Source organism: Eleutherodactylus coqui, chromosome 1, assembly GCF_035609145.1.
Source record: "Eleutherodactylus coqui strain aEleCoq1 chromosome 1, aEleCoq1.hap1, whole genome shotgun sequence".
Classification (NCBI taxonomy): domain Eukaryota; kingdom Metazoa; phylum Chordata; class Amphibia; order Anura; family Eleutherodactylidae; genus Eleutherodactylus; species Eleutherodactylus coqui.
Genome location: NC_089837.1, coordinates 352,324,163 through 352,344,353, shown reverse-complemented (window position 1 = coordinate 352,344,353; position 20,191 = coordinate 352,324,163). Strand labels below are relative to the sequence as shown.

General features: G+C 48.3%; 1 protein-coding gene across 2 annotated transcripts in view; it reads left to right on the top strand.

Annotated features, from left to right (window-relative positions):
- ZZEF1 (zinc finger ZZ-type and EF-hand domain containing 1) overlaps positions 1-20,191 on the top strand; it is a 145,556-nt gene that overhangs the window by 63,573 nt on the left and 61,792 nt on the right. For both annotated transcript variants that reach the window (XM_066576965.1, XM_066576956.1), the window contains exons 29-33: positions 6,563-7,049; positions 7,409-7,573; positions 8,086-8,205; positions 15,412-15,573; positions 18,039-18,168. In XM_066576965.1, the coding sequence (XP_066433062.1) occupies positions 6,563-7,049; positions 7,409-7,573; positions 8,086-8,205; positions 15,412-15,573; positions 18,039-18,168 (1,064 nt within the window). The remainder of the gene's footprint in view (positions 1-6,562; positions 7,050-7,408; positions 7,574-8,085; positions 8,206-15,411; positions 15,574-18,038; positions 18,169-20,191) is intronic.

Here is a 20,191-nt window from a genome sequence, read left to right as displayed (position 1 = left end):
AAATGCTTGCGGAAAATCCGCAAGACAAAAATAACCTTTGAAGCGGTTTTGCCGCAGAAGCAGTTCTGCGGCAAAACCGCAACGGAAAAAATGCAGCAAAACCGCATCAAATCTGCCCTGTCTGAACCCAGCCTAAAGGCGATCATGGGAGTGTTGGGAGTGAAGTCCCAGGCGAGCAAGCTGCAAAAAATTCCTGCTATGAGGGAAAAGATGGCTTTCTGTGGGGCAAACATCCACCGACGCCATGCAAAATGGGAAGACACAATATTGTCAAGTCACAAACAAACGTGGTAAAGTTGCCCCCTTTGAATATATTGGAGAGTCCAGTGGGTGCTTTTGATTTGTACATCACACAAGATATTATTGAAAAAATTGTCAAGTACTCCAATTTGGAAGCAGAGAGAATTTTTAAATAAAAAAATTCATCGTTCATGTGGCAAAACTGTGATTCAGTAGAATTTGAGCTTTTAATTGGACTGCCGGTCACTTGAAAAGCAATTTCTCAAATGTTCATATTCTGTGGAGCAAAAATACGGTCCACTAATTTTCCGTGCCACAATGAGTAAAAGAAGAATTGAAGATCTGATGAACTTTTTGAGATTTGATGGCAAGTCGTCAAGAAGTGTTCAAAGGGCTACAGACAAATTTGGGCCTTTTCGTGAAATACGGGACCAGATAAATCACACTCTTCAAAAGTATTATCTTCCAGGTGTGAATCTGACTACTGATGAGCGATTGGTCCCATTCTGAGTTCAAAGCCAACAAAATCATGATTTTTGGTATAACTTACCGTAAAATCACTTTCTCATCGTATTCATTGGGGGACAGAATGAAGATCTTGGGTATAATTGCTGCCACTAGGCGTCAACACCAAGCAGAAAGTGCGAACTCCTCCTACGAGTTATACCCCTCTGCAGGCACATGCTGATCAGTTTTATATGCAAGCAGTAAGAGCAGCCCAGTAGGAATACAATCTAACATTAAATCAACAATATGCAATGTAAGCATCAACTCTATGGTACGTATATTAACGCCATATGCAACCACAGAAAACAAAAGGTCCAACAGGAAAAACATGGTAACCATAAAGTGGGTGGGTGCTGTGTCCTCCAATGAATGTGACGAGAAAGCCAAGTTATACCCCAAATCCTGCTTTCTCGTCTGTATCATTGGGGGGGGACAGCGAAGACCTTGGGACGTTCCAGAGCAGTCTCGCAAAAGGGGTGGGTTACCTACTAATAGGACCCATGCAGTCAGTGAGCGGCCACCTGCAAGACTCTCTGACCGAGGGAGGCATCCGCCAATGCAAATGTATGCACCCTGTAGAATTTGGAAAAGATATGCAGGGAGGACCAAGTCGCTGCCTTTCACACGTGGAGGGCCGAAGCCCCATGGTTAACCGCCTAAGAAGCCCCCACCGCCCGCGTCGAGTGCGCAGTCACATGGAACAGGGGCACCTTTCCGTTTGATTTGTAAGCTTTGACCACCACCATACGGGTCCATCTGGAGATGGTCACCTTTGATGCTGCAATCCCTCAAGGACTATGATCAAGGAGTCAGTCCAATGAAACTCACTCGTCCTTGAGACGTATGTCCTCAAGGCGAAGGGCAATGTCCTTATTGAGGTAGAACGAGGACACCACCTGCGGCAAGAACGAAGGGGCCGGACGCAGCACCACCTTGTGCTGATGGAAAGCAAGAAACAGGGATTTGACTGACAGCGCAGCCAGCTCTGTAACCCGCCATATACACTACCGTTCAAAAGTTTGGGGTCACATTGAAATGTCCTTATTTTTGAAGGAAAAGCACTGTACTTTTCAATGAAGATAGCTTTAAACTAGTCCTAACTTTAAACAAATGCACTCTATACATTGCTAATGTGGTAAATGACTATTCTAGCTGCAAATGTCTGTTTTTTTTGTGCAATATCTACAAAGGTGAATAGAGGCCCATTTCCAGCAACTATCACTCCAGTGTTCTAATGGTACAATGTGTTTGCTCATTGGCTCAGAAGGCTAATTGATGATTAGAAAACCCTTGTGCAATCATGTTCACACATCTGAAAACAGTCTAGCTCGTTACAGAAGCTACAAAACTGACCTTCCTGTGAGCAGATTGAGTTTCTGGAGCATCACATTTGTGGGGTCAATTAAACGCTCAAAATGGCCAGAAAAAGAGAACTTTCATCTGAAACTCGACAGTCTATTCTTGTTCTTAGAAATGAAGGCTATTCCATGCGAGAAATTGCTAAGAAATTGAAGATTTCCTACAACGGTGTGTACTACTCCCTTCAGAGGACAGCACAAACAGGCTCTAACCAGAGTAGAAAAAGAAGTGGGAGGCCGCGTTGCACAACTAAGCAAGAAGATAAGCACATTAGAGTCTCTAGTTTGAGAAACAGACGCCTCACAGGTACCCAACTAGCATCTTCATTAAATAGTACCCGCAAAACACCAGTGTCAACATCTACAGTGAAGAGGCGGCTGCGGGATTTTGGGCTTCAGGGCAGAGTGGCAAAGAAAAAGCCATATCTGAGACTGGCCAATAAAAGAAAAAGATTAAGATGGGCAAAAGAACACAGACATTGGACAGAGGAAGACTGGAAAAAAGTGTTGTGGACAGATGAATCCAAGTTTGAGGTGTTTGGATCACAAAGAAGAACGTTTGTGAGACGCAGAACAAATGAAAAGATGCTGGAAGAATGCCTGACGCCATCTGTTAAGCATGGTGGAGGTAATGTGATGGTCTGGGGTTGCTTTGGTGCTGGTAAGGTGGGAGATTTGTACAGGGTAAAAGGGATTCTGAATAAGGAAGGCTATCACTCCATTTTGCAACGCCATGCCATACCCAGTGGACAGCGCTTGATTGGAACCAATTTCATCCTACAACAGGACAATGACCCTAAACACACCTCCAAATTGTGCAAGAACTATTTACAGCAGAAGCAGGCAGCTGGTATTCTATCGGTAATGGAGTGGCCAGCGCAGTCACCAGATCTGAACCCCATTGAGCTGTTGTGGGAGCAGAAGTGCCCATCCAACCAATCCAACTTGTGGGAGATGCTTCTAGAAGCGTGGGGTGCAATTTCTCAAGCTTACCTCAACAAATTAACAGCTAGAATGTCAAAGGTGTGCAATGCTGTAATTGCTGCAAAAGGAGGATTCTTTGACGAAAGCAAAGTTTGATGTAAAAACAATGTTATTTCAAATACAAATCATTATTTCTAACCTTGTCAATGTCTTGACTCTATTTTCTATTCATTTCACAACGCATGGTGGTGAATAAGTGTGACTTTTCATGGAAAACACAAAATTGTTTGGGTGACCCCAAACTTTTGAACGGTAGTGTAGATGTGATTCCCGCTAGGAAAACCACCTTCCAGCACAATAGGCGTAACTGTACCTCACTCAGTGGCTCAGGTGGATGAGATTGAAGAGTGTCCAGGACGAGATTCAGATCCCTAATAGTAGTCAGCGACCGATACGGTGGAGCAGAGTGAGAGACCTCCTGAAGAAAAGTGCGGCCTCTGGAAGAGAATAGATGGGGCCGGCACTTGACCTTTCAAGGAACTCAACCCTATGTCCAATCCCACTTGGAAGAACAAGACATGGGTTAGGGAGAAACACATTAGATGCAAATAACGTTCCTCGCGCCAAATGAAAAAACATTTTCAGACCCGATGGTAAATTCTAGAAGACGAGGGTTTTCTGGCCCTTATCAAACATGTCTTCAGACTGCCGAGGTACCAGAATTCAGGTAGGCCCAAAAGCTGGAGCCTAAATTTTGACCCGCGATGGCTGTTCAGATTTGGTGGCTTCAGGAGGGATAGAGCTAGTAGGAGGAGTTAACACATTCTGCTTAGTGTTGCCTCCTAGTAGCAGCTATATCCACGGTCTTCCTGTGTCCCCCAATAATATGGACAAGGAATATGGAATAAAGATCTTCAGGACATTTTAACTACAGCTACTTAATCCACTGAAAGGCTTTCCTGGGGTAAAGAAGGCAACGTGAGGGGAACAAATATATTATTGAAATATTACCATTGACAATTTCTTTACATCAATGGAAATCGCTGACACTTGCTGAAGAACGGGCTAACAGTGGTTGGCATAGTGCTGCAAAACAAGACTTTTCATACCAAAGGAATTTCTTCCCAGCAAACCCAGGGCAGTAAAAAACTCCTTTCTTTGGTTTCGCGAAAGACCATTCCTTAAAGGGGTTGTCTCGCGGCAGCAAGTGGGGTTATACACTTCTGTATGGCCATATTAATGCACTTTGTAATATACATCGTGCATTAAATATGAGCCATACAGAAGTTATTCACTTACCTGCTCCGTTGCTAGCGTCCCCGTCGCCATGGTTCCGTCTAATTTCGGTGTCTTCTTGCCTTTTTAGACGCGCTTGCGCAGATCCGTCTTCTCCCTTCTTCTCCCTTCGGCTCCGCTCGGCAGCATCGGCATTTTGGCTCCGCCCCCTTGTACGCATCATCGTGTAGCTCCGCCCCCGTCACGTGCCGATTCCAGCCAATCAGGAGGCTGGAACCGGCACACATCATGGGGCGGAGCTACGCGATGATGCGTACAAGGGGGCGGAGCCAAAATGCCGATGCTGCCGAGCGGAGCCGAAGGGAGAAGAAGGGAGAAGACGGATCTGCGCAAGCGCGTCTAAAAAAGCAAGAAGACACCGAAATTAGACGGAACCATGGCGACGGGGACGCTAGCAACGGAGCAGGTAAGTGAATAACTTCTGTATGGCTCATATTTAATGCACGATGTATATTACAAAGTGCATTAATATGGCCATACAGAAGTGTAGAACCCCACTTGATTTCACGAGACCACCCCTTTAATGTTCTATGTGCACGAAGCAGGAAGCGGTGTTGTACTTCTCCCCATAATGCACCACTTCCCTTATGTTATTGTGGAGGACTCTTACAAACCAGAAATAATTCTTCACTGCAATAACACAAGTGGAGGTTTCCATACTCTTGATCAGATCTTACACACCAACACTTGTAAAGGAAAAACAAGTAGACTGCCACTCGTTGTTCGTGGACTGCACTGACATACCCGGAGTTGCGTTGTACGTAGTCATTTTGGCGGAGAATCTTGACTGGAATGCGATTACAGACAAAACCAGAAAGACGTATCTTCTTTACTGATCTAGCTGAAGATTTGGTTCAGGAACATATTAGGAGGTCAAAACAGGGATGGCTGAGAACAATGTTCAGTCTATACAAAACGTTGTTTCTCCTCATGCCAGTGGAAGTCCTGTTGGTTCGGGGTGTGTATGAAGGGAGATCATGAGTCGATTCTGTTCCATCCTGGAGAGCGCGTCCCTAAGGGAGTTAAAGGTGGCGTATCTGGAGAGACTGTTAGCATAACACTAATCTGACGACAGTGGCTTCACTGTTGACTATGTCTGCAGAAAGCTCATGAGGACCAGCAGAAAACATTGACCTGGTACCGTGTTACTGCCACTTGGTTCTAGTGGTTGGCAGGAGTGGCAGTGTGTTCTGTAACCACCACTGATCAGATGATGTTGGTGCATCAGGAGGTATGCAATTGTGGTCTCTCTTGAGACACCCATTAACATAAAGCAGATCTACGGGGTCTTCCTCCACCCCCTATCTTTACTGAGATGAAATTATCTTTGGATATTTGGATCTGTTACCTGCTAATTAATTTTTCTCCCTAGCAGTTGCTTCACATGAAGTGTCCTGGCTGTAATGGAAGTACTGTATATGCCCAATACACTGACTTTGGCTTCTGTGTATAAGTTAGCATAAACTGCTGTTTTGTTATTGTGCTTGATTTTTACTTTTCCACTTAAAGGGGTTTTGTCATTAGAAAAAAATACAATACTTACCTTTTCCTCACCGATGTCCTGGCTCCTGCAGTCCCCCGGGTCCCCTCACCTCTAGCTGGCTGGATCCTCCTCCTCTTGTTATGGAGTGTCCATTCTCTGCATCCTTCTTCCGGCAGGTCAGTGTACGTTATGTCACTAGTAACGTAACCTTCACTGCCTAGCAGGGAATACTGAGCTATTGCAGAGACTGTGGATGCGTGCTGTCTCGCCACGAGTGTTCATATACTATTGTCACGAGGCAGTGTGCATGCGTAGTCTCGGCAATAGCTCGGCATTCCCCGCTAGGTAGTGAATGTTATGTCACTAGTACATTGCCCTGCAGGAAGGAGACTGCAGAAAATGAATGCTTCGTCGCCAGTGATGTGACCTGGGGGACTACAGGAGAAGATCGTCAGGTAAAGGTTGCGGTAAGAAGACTGGCAGGGGAGGAATAGGTAAGTATTGATTTATTTATTTTTTTCTTTTTTATTGACAGAACCCCTTTAACAGACATAGAATAGCTGTAGAGCATTAGTAATATCTGTGTTATGTACGTGCATTTGTTCTCACAATGTGAACATTAACATCAAGGCCTTATGACACATACTTTTGTTCTGCAGTTTTTTTACAGTTTTAAACCCACCATTATTGACTTGTTCTCAAGTTTACCGATTGAATGTATTTCTAATTATATCATAATGCTTTTCTCTTACAGCAAAGCAGTGCATTGAGAAGTGTCTTTTGCTCCTGAGTTTTACACCTACATCAAGGCCACCATTAGACAGCTGTATTTCTGCCGATGAAGATTTGTTACTAAACAGTCAAAGAAAAGGTTCAATTGTGGAGGCAGATTTTCAAGCTTCAAGTGCCTCACCGGTGAATGCCTCCCCCGAAGCTCCTCATCCTGGTCTAATTGGAAAGTTTCAAGTGCCTGATCAGGACTCTCACAAAAAGCAGGAATCAGAACTGTTTAAATCTGAAACCCCAGCAGGTACACAGGCGAAAACCTCAGAAAAATCTGAGGAATCTGCCTCTCCTCCCCCTACTCCTACCCGTAAGGCCCCATTTAGTCGGGCAAGACTACGGCTGCTCTCGTTTCGCTCCGTGGAAGAAGCAAAAGTATTGCCATCAGTGAAGGAAAAGTATCCCATTGTGAAGAATATCTTAGATTTTGTAAAGGATCCAACAATTTCCCATGAAAGGTAAAGAATGAAATTGTTCCTTCACTTTTGTTATTTTTAGACCTCAAGGCTTTTAGCAGAAGGTATTATGAAAAATGCCAGCGTAAAATGATCAAAGCAGATCACTCATCCATATAAATGTGTTCTAATTATCCTTTTATGAGGAAAGAATTTCTAATATAGGAGCGCCTACAATATTCAAAAGTGAAGCTCGTGTAGGTGTTTGAGGCTGCAAATTGGAATAATTAAAAAGTTGGGCACACTTAAAGTTATTTTCTAAACAAAAGCTTTGTTAGAAGTAGTTGGCATTAAAATGTCTTAATTTGTACATCTTAGGCTTGCAAAAGTTCAATTTTATTATTTTTGTTTCTTTCTACAAGTGTTCTGCAGGTCCTCGCCCTCAGGAGGGCCCAGGCTGAAAGCATTCTCAAAGTGCTGAAAATAATTCAGGACTGTCTAGATACTCTAGGGCAGCCTCACTTCTTTCAGCCTCCGTGTGTGCTCTTCATATTGGAACTGCTTGCTTGTCAAAATGACTTCACTAAGTAAGTATACCTCTGTGTAATGCTGAGTTTATACAGGACGACTATTGGCTAAACCATCTGCACGAGCGGATGTCACCGCTAGTTAGTACTCGTGCAGATCACCGCTGACTATCACTGACTTCTTGCTCAGTGCTTTACATTGCATGGGAAGCACTGAACAGAGGGTGTCTAGGCGCAGCGAGAAGTGAGCGAATCAGCGATGATTTTTATACTGGTTGAAAGACAGCAACAAGTGAAAAGTAAACAGTGACTTTGCATTTAGACGTAACTATGATCACGCATATTCGTTTGGACAACTTTTGCTCGATAATCGTCCCATGTAAATGGCCCTTATGGTATTGCCCTATCCCAGCAGTCCCGAACTAGACTTCTGTTAAAATTAGTTGGCAAGTCTCCTACAAATTGTCTGATGGTTTGTTTGTAGTGATGTATTGTTTCGGTATTTATATCGCACTATTAAAAAGTAATCATTTAGCGATAATGGATATACTATTTTTCTCCTCTTTTTAAAGCTATTTTGGTCACTTGGAGGGCTGTGGAGCTGAACTGCATAGAGAAGTCCGGGAGTCGTACTACAGGCTTGTTGTGCTTTTAGTTAAAGCTGTAAAAGGTTTTAACAACCTTGATGACAAGTACGTTTCCGCCTTAAAACTGTGATTTAATATTTTATTTAGATGTACTGAACTTAGATGTATTGATCAGCCATAACCTATGGAAAGGGGGAATACATTAAGCAGCACTTCTGTTCTTGAAGTTTAAGTTTTGAATGCAGGAAAATAGCCAAGTATAAGGATCTGAGCAACTATGACAAAGGCCAAATTACGATTACTCGGTCAGAGCATCTCCAGAATGTCAGTTCTTGTGGAGTGTTCTTGTTATGCAGTGGTTAGTACTACAGATGAGCGAGCATACTCGGTAAAGCAATATACTGGAGAGAGCATCGCCTTTTTCGAGTACCTGCTAGCTCGTCCCTGAAGATTCGGGGGGGGGGTGAGTGGGGGGTTGTAGAATGAATCAGGAGAGAGAGGGGGGATCTCTCTCGCTCTCCTCCCCGCGGCCTCCCCAAATCTTCAGGGACGAGCCAGCATGTACTCGAAAAAGGCAATGCTCTCCCGAGTATATCGCCTTACCGAGTATGCTCGCTCATCTCTAGTTAGTACCTACTGAAGGTGGTCCAATTAAGGACACCTGGTGAGCTGGTGACACTGTCATGGGCACCCAGAGTTTATTGATTGGCATGACTAGCAAAGGCTAATCCATCTGGTCCAATCCCACAGTTTGCTGCCAAAAAATATTTCTGGCTGTAATAGCAGGGTGTCAGAGCACACCGTGCATTGTAGCTTGCTGTGTGGGAGACTATATAGCCACAGACCAGTCAAAATAGATATTGACTGATGTAATTAGATTAAAAAGAAAAAACCCTTTTCTCGCTCGTGTCATTGGGGTACACAGCAAAGACCGTGGGATATAGCTTCTGCCACTAGGAGGCGACACTAAGCACAAAAAGTTAGCCCCGCCCTCTGGCTATATCCCTCCTGCCGACAGCAGGCTAATTAGTTTTTAGCTTAGTGTCTCGTAGGAGGACGGTTGTGCCCGTTAGGGCTGCTTTAAGGGCCAGGGTTAGACGGAGAGGCAGGACGCTCCCCATCAAACCCGAACGGAGAGGAGGGCGAACAACCTCGGGTTTGTCCAGGTTGCTTCTTGCCCGGCCCGCCTCAGAAGGAAAGGTGGCACATCCGGGTCGTATATATCCGCATGTGGCCCGCCAGCGTGAGCCCCCCTATGTTTGGTGCAGAGGTCTGCATCCCCTTCCCATGGGCAGGCGATGTTACAGGGGTAGGCTGCCGGAACTGGGGAGCCGCCTTATCTTCCAGCAAGAACGCAGGAGGTAAGTATGTGCTGGCGACCCCCCCTCCCCTCCCCTCTCCCTTCCCTGGCTCTCCCAGTATGTCGCTTTTGCATGCGTACCTTGTGGGCTGCAGCGAGGCGCAGGCATAGGCGCAGGCGGACAGGCTCCTTTTCGCGGGGGTTGTATCCGCTATGTATGGCTGCGGATATTCAGGGCACTGGTTTCAGGCAAGCCGGCGGGGGGGCGTGGCCTCGTAGGCATGGCACCTCAGGCGGCGGCAGCAACAACTTCAGGATGCCCTGGTCTTCCGGCTCCCTGCATGGGCTCCCGGCAGGAGTTCCTGCGATGTAGGGGCTCAGTGGAGGGGCTGCAGTGCAGCCCCGGGCAATGCCGGGAGCGGAGGGGGCGTGGCCACGCCGCGTGGCCACGCCCACATGACGTGTGGGGCGTGGCTTCACGGTGATTCCTCCGTGGGGGCGTGGCCACGCCCGTGTCACGCTGGGGGCGTGGCCTCGTGGCGTGGGTGCGGCAGAATGCTGCCTTCATTGACTCCATGTAGGGGGCGTGGCCTTATCGGCAATGCACGCCGCCCTGCCCCTCCCCCTGCCTCCCTTAGCACAGGTGAAGGGGGATGACATCAGAGAAGCAGCCTATTGGGGACAGCGCGCCAGGACTTAAAAACCTCCCTGCTGCTCCACTCCTTGCTGCCTTTTCTGCTCAGCTTATACGCTGCACAGCTCAAGCTTCAGGAAAAGAAAGCCCTTCAGCACCTGCAGTCTCCCAACCCAGCGGCTCCCCGGACCTCTTCGGACCTCGGCAAGGACCTGGGTAAGCTCTGCCTGGCGGCTAGCTCCCCTCTTTCGCTGTGTATCCCTCCTGCCGGCGGTTGTCATAGCAGAGGATAGCTCGCAGTTTTCTTTGCCCGGTGAAACCCCAGCACCATGTCTGACCCCAGAGCCCTGGAAGCTGGACCAGGGACAGCAAGAGTAACGCACTTTGCTTGCTCACGCTGTAACCTAAAGTTCGCATGCGGACAGGCTGAGCCCTTTTGTAGAGATTGTTCCCCTGCGAAACAGGCGGCTGGGCAGGGCATCCCCCCCGCAGTTCAGCCCCCAGCTGTGGCCGAGCCGGAATGGGCCCGCTCCTTGTCAATGGCGGTGTCTGACCTCACTCGGGCATCTGGCGCAATTTTGGAAAGGTTAGCGCAGGACGCCACCGGTTCACATGAGGAGGGTGGCCGTAGACGTAAACGGGTCAGGCCTTCGGACTCACGGCGGCCCTCCCGATCACCATCCTCCTCGTCGCTTTTGCGCTCTTCTGGCACTAGGTCACGGCGCTCGTCGGCAGAAGAGGATGTTTCGGACGAGGAATGGTCTGAATCTTCCTCAGACTCTGTTGTGGAGGAGGATCAGGTCCCAAAATTTTCTGCGATGGTGGAGAGCTTAGTGGTTGCGGTTCGTGACACTTTTCAGCTCACTGAACAGGAACCACAGGCATCTGGAATATCGTTTTCTTTCAGGCAGCCTAGACGCTCTCCAAAAACCTTTCCTCCTCATGAGGACTTTGACAAGGTCCTATCTAAGGAGTGGAAGGCACCGAATAAGCGTTTTTCCAAGATAGGTTACTTGGACGGGAAATACCCCTTCCCGCAGGATTTAGTGGAGAAGTGGTCGGTCCCACCACTAGTGGATCCACCCATTTCGCGCCTGGCTAAGCACACGGTGCTACCCACGGCATAGTCCTCCTCCCTCAGGGATCCCAAGGATCGAGGAGTCGAGGCCTTAGCAAAGACCGTTTTTGAGGCGGCAGGGTCAGCTCTTAGGCCTGTGTTTGCCTCGTCCTGGGTCAGTAAGGCTGTTACTGACTGGGCAAAGCGGTTACGAGAAGGAATCCTCGAAGGGGCAGCGTCCGAGGATCTGGTGGGCATTACACACCAGATTGAACAAGCGGGCATGTTTCTCTGTGAGGCCTCTATGGATACAGCCAGGCTGGCGGCCCGAGCCTCCGCGGCATCGGTGGCGACTCGCCGGACCCTATGGTTAAAATCGTGGGATGCGGACGCTTCCTCCAAGGGGTCGTTGATCAGTATGCCCTTTGTAGGATCTCGTCTGTTCGGCGCCAAGCTAGATGAGCTAATCTCAGAGGCTACGGGGGGAAAGAGCTCGCTTTTGCCGCAGAACCGTCCAAAGCGGTCATCTCCGCAGCACAGACATTTTCGTTCCTATCGCTGGACGAGTCCTCGTAGGGTGGAGAGGAAGGGTCCACAGGAGCGGGAACAAAGGAAGGTTCCTTCCTTTAAACCAAAGTCCTCCTGGCGGGGGCCCCAGCCCGCAAAGGGTACCAAAAGCAAGCCCTCCGCATGAGGGACTGCCCCCACCTGTTTCGGACAAGGTGGGGGGACGGCTTCTCCAATTCAGCCAGGTCTGGTCATCTCAGATCTCAGACACTTGGGTACAGGAGGTCGTGTCCAAGGGCTATGCGATAGAGTTCCTTTCACAACCGCACGATCGCTTCTTTTGGTCCAGAACCCCGGGGGACCCAGGGAAGGCAGCAGCTTTTCTCGGAGCGGTCCGCTCTCTTTATTTACAGGGGGTGGTGGTGCGAGTGCCCCCCGAACAATACTTCACGGGGTTCTACTCAAATCTTTTTGTGGTCCCCAAAAAGGACGGCTCCGTCCGTCCGGTTCTGGACCTAAAGAAGCTGAACAGGTTCGTAGCGGTCCGTCATTTCCGCATGGAGTCGGTACGAGCAGTCATCGCATCCTTGGAAGCAGGGGAATTCCTGTCTTCGATAGACATCCAGGATGCATATTTACATATCCCCATTTGTCAGGCGCACCAGCGCTTCCTCCGGTTCGCAGTACAGGAAGAGCACTTCCAATTTGCGGCATTGCCATTCGGGCTGGCGACAGCTCCCAGGGTGTTTACAAGAGTCTTAGCGGCAGTGATGGCAATCTTGCATTCCAGGGGGGTTGTTGCCATGCCGTATCTAGACGACATTCTGGTGAAAGCCCCGACCCAGCGGGACAACCTGGAGAGCCTGCAGATTGCCCTGGACACGCTTACCAGGTTCGGTTGGCTGATCAATTTCAAGAAATCGTCTCTTGTGCCAGCTCAACGCATGCAGTACCTGGGGATGTGCTTCGACACGGCACGAGGTCGAGTGATTCTCCCGGAAGCAAAATGTCAGCTGCTTCAGAGGCAGGTGCGGTCCCTTCTATCGCAGCGACCGGTGGCAATCCGCCATGCGATGAGGGTTTTGGGACTGATGGTATCGTCTTTCGAGGCGATTCCATTTTCCCAGTTCCACTCCCGCCCCCTGCAGTGGGCGATACTGTCAAGGTGGGACAGGTTAGCACGATCCCTCGAGCGGAAGATAAGGATTCCGCCAGGTGTTCAGCAGTCGCTCCAGTGGTGGTTGGGCTCGCCACGTATCCAGCAGGGCAGGTCGTTCCTGCCCCTGCAGTGGCAGGTGCTGGCTACAGATGCCAGCATGACAGGCTGGGGGTGCACGCTGGGGGATCTGGTAGCACAGGGAACCTGGTCCACGCAGGAGTCCTGTCTCCAGATAAACGTCCTGGAGCTGCGAGCAATACTCCGGGCCTTGCAGCATTTCGTGCACCGGCTGGAGGGAACTCCAGTGCGAATCCAGTCAGACAATGCGACCGCGGTGGCTTACATAAACCATCAAGGCGGGACCCGCAGCAGGGGAGCCATGAAGGAAGTAGAGGGAATTCTGTCATGGGCCGAGAAACATCTTCCAGCGATATCGGCAGTCTTCATTCCCGGGGTCGAAAATTGGGCGGCCGACTTCCTCAGCAGGAAGGAGGTCGACCCAGGAGAATGGGGGCTACATCCCGAGGTATTTCAGGAAGTATGCCTAAGATGGGGTCAGCCAGACGTGGACCTGATGGCGTCTCGCTTCAATCAGAAGCTTCCAGCCTATCTGGCCAGGTCAAGGGACCCCAGAGCTCTAGCAGCAGATGCGCTAATGGCTCCATGGACGGGGTTTCATTACCCCTATGTCTTCCCACCAATTCCTCTCATTCCACGGTTGCTCAGGAGAATCAGGAAGGAAGGGCTACCTGTGATTCTCATAGCCCCAGATTGGCCGCGAAGAACGTGGTACGCGGAGCTCATGGACATGGTAGCAGACGCGCCCTGGCGATTACCCCTGCGAAAGGATCTTCTCTCTCAGGGTCCCCTCTACCACCAGAATTTAGCTACACTGCGTTTGACGGCGTGGCAGTTGAGACCGCGGTACTGAGAGCAAGGGGCTTCTCAGACCCAGTTATCCAGACTATGATTAGGGCTAGGAAGCCGTCGTCATTGAAGGTATATCACCGGGTGTGGAGAACATTCTTTCGCTGGTGCGAGCAGAAAGGGGCGCACCCGATGCATTTTTCGTTGGCCCGTCTCCTGTCGTTTCTCCAAGACGGGTTGGGCTTGGGCCTGAGCCTCAGCTCCCTTAAGGGACAGGTTTCGGCTTTGTCAGTTTTGTTTCAGCGACCTTTGGCTTCAAGGTCGGCGGTGCGCACCTTTTTTCAGGGAGTTGCTCATACGGCACCCCCTTTCCGGTCTCCGGTGCCACCTTGGGACCTTAACCTGGTTCTGGATGCCTTGCAGGCCCATCCGTTTGAACCATTAGCGGAGGTACCGTGGCGCTTGCTATCTTGGAAGGTCGCTTTCCTTGTGGCAGTTACCTCCCTTCGTAGGGTTTCGGAGATTGCGGCACTATCGGCAAAACCACCCTTTACGGTTTTTCACCAGGATAAGGTGGTGTTGCGACCGGTGCAATCTTTTCTCCCAAAGGTGGTGTCTACCTTTCACATTAATGAGGACATTGTACTGCCATCATTTTGTCCAAAGGCGGTTCACCCTAGGGAACGGGCTCTGCACACCTTAGACCTAGTCCGCGCTCTAAGGACATATTTGGACCAGACAGCGTCCTTCCGGCGCTCGGATTCCCTGTTCGTGATACCGGATGGTCCGAGACGGGGCCTCGCGGCATCAAAGGTGACTATTGCTCGCTGGATCCGTTCAGTGGTGGAAGCCTACCGGGCCAAGGGTGAGGCACCGCCATTCCAGGTGACGGCACATTCCGCCAGAGCAGTGGGGGCGTCATGGGCGGTAAGTCACGGTGCCTCAGTATCACAGGTGTGTAAGGCAGCTACCTGGGCATCCCTGCACACCTTTTCTAAGTTTTATCAGTTACATACGTTTGCGTCAGCCGACGCTTCGCTGGGTCGAAAGGTTTTACAGACGGCTGTAAACTGACCGCATGCGGTTATGATTTATTTGTACCCACCCTTGGGGACGGCTGTGGGACGTCCCACGGTCTTTGCTGTGTACCCCAATGACACGAGCGAGAAAAGAGGATTTTTTACTCACCGTAAAATCTCTTTCTCGTCTCGTCATTGGGGGACACAGCACCCACCCCTCTCTCTTTCTATGACACGGTTGGTGGTCCTGGTCGGACTCCGGATTCTGTAAGTCGCACATGGTGCTGCGTGTTTTTCATTACAGTTAAATTTTTTGTTGATGTGTCATATGACTAACTATTGTTGTCTCTCTGTTCCTGCATGGCTATTCCAACTGCTGGCATGACAAACTAATTAGCCTGCTGTCGGCAGGAGGGATATAGCCAGAGGGCGGGGCTAACTTTTTGTGCTTAGTGTCGCCTCCTAGTGGCAGAAGCTATATCCCACGGTCTTTGCTGTGTCCCCCAATGACGAGACGAGAAAGAGATTTTACGGTGAGTAAAAAATCCTCTTTTTTTATCCATCAGTGTGCAAGTGAAATGGCTCACTTGCTATGCTACCAAAAATTGTGCAAAGCAAAAAGGTGTGAGATTTTGGAGAATTAGCATATTGGTCTCATATTCGACGTGCCACAAGGTTATCTATTAGGGCTGTTTTCTAGCCGTGATCTTGATGTGGATGTTAATAATGGTTATATAAAAGCTTTGCTTTTTTTCATTGTGTACTAAGGTCAATTCTTCCAGCATTATCGTGTGTGCAGACTGCACTCCTGCACATGTTGGATATGAGCTGGGAGCCACAAGATCTGCCCTTCTTTCAAAGTATTGATCTCCCAGAACTACTGCTATCAATGTCTCAGGAGAACATAAGTACCCATGATAGTGTTGTGAGGTGAGAAATAGATTATCTCCAAAACAAATGATACTCTGATTACTAACATCTAAATGATTACTGGAATGACTGCTGCATTGAGATAGAAATGGATTAAGATTGTGTTAAAGGTTATCTAGCCTTTAAGAATTGATGGCCTGTCCTCAGAACAGGCAGCCTTCCCCATGAAGCATTGGATGGGGACCACTGGGGCCTATACAGATACTGAAAACAAGGATCCTGGCTAGGAAGTGGGGGTCCTTGTGAAGTCGCTTTCCATTAACACCATTAATAAGTATGGCAACAGTAGATTAAAGGGGTTGTCTCGCGAAAGCAAGTGGGGTTAAGCACTTCTGTATGGCCATAATAATGCACTTTGTAATATACATCGTGCATTAAATATGAGCCATACAGAAGTTATTCACTTACCTTCCCTGCGCTGGCGTCCCCGTCTCCATGGCTCCGTCTAATTTCAGCGTCTAATCGCCCGATTAGACGCGCTTGCGCAGAAGGGTCTTCTGCCTTCGGGTCTCTCCGGCAGCAGCAGCGTTCTGGCTCCGCCCCTTCTACGCGTCATCGTGTAGCTCCGCCCCGTCACGTGTGCCGATTCCAGCCATATGCCATGAATGTCTGTAATTGGACAAACCCTTTTACAGATGCTAGGAGTCCATATCCATGAGACTGGTGATGGCAAAAATGTAAAGTAGATTTACACTGTCCTCAAATGGACTTCCAAGACATTTAAAAATTTGGCAGAGGGCTGTAGCAGTTAAACAAATAAAACAGCTAGCTCATCTCAGCTGCTTTTATAGTCCCGGAGCTCCAAACGATCCATATGAAAAGCAAAAAGGAGGGATCCAGTGTAGATGAATAAAATTCAAGTGCTTTGTTCAATGCCCAAGCTTAAAGGGGTTGTCCCGAGGCAGCAAGTGGGTCTATACACTTCTGTATGGCCATATTAATGCACTTTGTAATATACATTGTGCATTAATTATGAGCCATACAGAAGTTATAAAAAGTTTTATACTTACCTGCTCCGTTGCTAGCGTCCTCGTCTCCATGGTGCCGACTAATTTTCGGCCTCCGATGGCCAAATTAGCCGCGCTTGCGCAGTCCGGGTCTTCTGTAGTCTTCTATGGAGCCGCTCGTGCCAGAGAGCGGCTCCGTGTAGCTCCGCCCCGTCACGTGCCGATTCCAGCCAATCAGGAGGCTGGAATCGGCAGTGGACCGCACAGAAGAGCTGCGGTCCACGAAGACAGAGGATCCCGGCGGCCATCTTCAGCAGGTGAGTATGAAGACGCCGGACCGCCGGGATTCAGGTAAGCGCTGTGCGGGTGGGTTTTTTAACCCCTGCATCGGGGTTGTCTCGCGCCGAACGGGGGGGGGGGGGTTTAAAAAAAAAAAAACCCGTTTCGGCGCGGGACATCTCCTTTAAAGCCATCAAATATACGTGACATATACACAATAAACAAGCAGGCAGAAAATGAGTGGGGGTGGGAAGGGGGTGGAGAGGTTCAGTCAATGCATTTCTGCCTGAAAGCCCTTACTCATGGTCCTTAAGGCCCTTTTACACGCACCGATTGTCATTTGAACAAATTAACTTTTTTTTTTTTTTTGCATATAGTACTGTACATTTATCGCTTGAGATTCTCTATTTCCCTCATTGGCTAGCTAAACTAAACACTGGATATGTGGTGGGTGGGTATTTATACCAGGAATTTTTAGCCCACATGATTTTAATTAGTGTGAAGAAAACACGCTGTCTTCTCCTGGCATGTGTAGACAAGCAGTCATTGTGTTTGACAAGGTAAACAAACACCCCTCCCCTCCAGTCATTTAGCCGCTCAAGAGTGAACAATTGCCATTTAAATGAAGCGAAAAGTGAACTACCGAACAACCATTTTTATGTAGGCTGGAACTCAACGATAAATGAAAAGTGAATAAATGGTGCACGACGGCCGCACGTTTACATGTAATTATTATCACTCACTTTTGCTCGTTTGAACAAATTTTGAGTGATAATCCTTGCGTGTAAACGGGCCCCTATAGTCATGATCTGGCCCTTGACCGGACCTTTTTTTTTTTTTCCATTTTCTGCCTGCTTGTTCATCTATGGCTGTAGTATTCAGTTTGTCTTCTCTGCACTGCTCCCTTACCACTCTGAATTAGCTTTCCTGTTCTTTCTGACCAATTGTAAAGTTATGTAGGAGTGTGCCCACTTCGTTTTTCACCCAATTGTTTCTTTGTTCTGTCCTCTGAAATGGTCACTGAATCTTCCAATGCGATATTGCCTAACATCGACGACATAGTACATGGATGGTGTTTAGCAATCCGCTGTTAGTGTGTGGGTTATTTTTTTCCTTTTTCTCTTCGTTTAGTTGCTTTTCTGTTTTTCTATTGTACCAGCAAATTTAGTCTTTTTTTATTTGCAGCTGTATCTAGTGTGAAATAGTGTAAAGTATTTAAATGTTCATTTCACATTTCAGTCAATGGGAAGAGGAAGACGAGAGAGCAGATTACAGACAGAACCTTTTGTGGTTGGAAGAATGCAAAGATTGCATGTTTGAAACCTGGTATGAAAAGATAAGTCAGGCCGAACCAGAAGTGAGGAGAAAGGTAATACTTTTTTTTTTTTGCCATTTTATTCTTTTACTGCAATAAAGTTCTGTTTGCTATTTCTATTAGATCTGTTATTACAGTATAATTGTGCCAAATGCCACAAAAAATGTTACTGTTTGCTTAATATTAACCCCTTAGTGACAAAGCCTTTTAATCCTTGCAGTCCTAAAGCCATAACTTTTTCCGTCTACATAGCCATATGAGAGTTGTTTTTTTTTGCATTTTCTGATATCATTTGTCTTCATATGATGTACTGCCATTTTGTTTCTTGGATTTCGTTTTTGCTAAATTGCATTGCGTATGGGCAACGGCATGGGAAATTAAAACAAAAAACACCAGAAAAACTGCACATGACAGAGTGCGTGAGACACGTAGTCATGCGCAGTACAATATCGCTGCCATACGTGGCAATAGACTGGCTTCACACCGGTAAAACCCTGCGCTGTTCATACGCATACAGCTGTGTGAGCCCGGCCTGACTTGCACTTTTTTTGTTGGTAGTAGTTGTTGATATTTACAACGTTTTGAACACTTTCTGTTCCACTTTTTAGGCCCTCTGTCCACGGCAGTTTATTCGCCGGCCAATGCTTCCCATAGGATCACTATGGAAAGCGCCGGCACCTGTCCACGAGCGGCGAATTGCCCCCATTCTCCGCGGTCAGCCTATCTATTAGATAGGGTTGACCGGCGGAGATTTGCTGGCGGCTCCTGCTCCCGGGCAGCAGCTCCTGCAGCGGAGCTACGCCGCGGGATACCGCATCGCCTGTGGACAGCTGGCTTTATAAAGCAAGATAGGAAAAATTAGCTTGTTTTCCATGGCGCGAACTGTGTGGGTTAAATAACGTAGTGAGATTTTTCTCTCTGATTACAGACGCAGTTGGGGGAGGGATTTGTTTTAGCTTTTCTTTTACATGATAAAAGGAAAAAGATGGTGTGGATGATTTTATTTATTTTTTTTAATACTTGAACTTTTAATTCTAGAAAATCACTATCTTTTATCATTCTTCTAATACATTGCTATACTGAAGTATAGTAGTGTATTATAAAGCCTATGAAGCTCAGTCAAAGTCTGAGCGTCATAATCAAGCCTCCGGGTGCTATAGCAACCCATTGAGATCCCGTTATCATATTGCAGGAGTTCGATGGGTAGCAGAGGCTCCCTTTTGTCAGCCCTTTACATGCTGTGGTCTCAGGTTTAAATAGTGGGGATCGGCGGTATCTCTGGTCCCCAATGTTTGAGCAAGTGCCAGTCTGTCAGCTGACAGGTGAGCACCTGCTCCCGCTGGCACAGGAGACCTATGCCAGGCTTCTGATGCAGTATCATAGAAAGGCAATTGCATCAGAATAAAGCCCCTTAACGACCAGCCCATAGTGTTTTTACGTCCTCCTGAAGTGGGCTTTATTCTCTGAGGACGTAAAAACATGTGTCCTGCAGAGAATAAAGCCCCTCGGGCTGTGGACGTGACAGCTTCAGCTCCAATGGATAGCGTCGATCGCAAAAAAGTAAATAAAAGTGCAATAAAAGTTAAAGATTCAGCTGCTCTGATGGTTCGGATCCATCGGAGCAGCTGAAATTACTCACCGAGGTCCGCGGCACGGCTCCCCGCTGTCCCGATGCTTCGGGCCCCGTAGCCGTCCTTCTGCGCATGCGCGCCAGGCGGCATTACATCAGCCGCTTGAGCAGAAGGCCCGGCGGCGCGGAAAATTTAAAATCTCCTGGCTCCTGTAGGTAGCCGGGAGGCAGGAGATGTCAGCGGGGACCGCGGTGAGCGGTCGCCGGTACCGCGATCGTTGTTATCCAATGGATAACGGCGATCGCGGAAAAGTGAAAAAAAGTGTAAAAAAATTAAAGTTTCACCTTCCCTCATGGATCGGATCCATGAGGGGAGGTGAAAATACTCACCTCAGGTCCGCCGATGTCCTCCGGCCGGTGTCGGGACCCCCCGCTGGCTTCTGCGATATGCCGATGTGGCATGCATGCGCAGAAGCCGGCGAGCCCGGCAAATTCAAAATCTCCCTG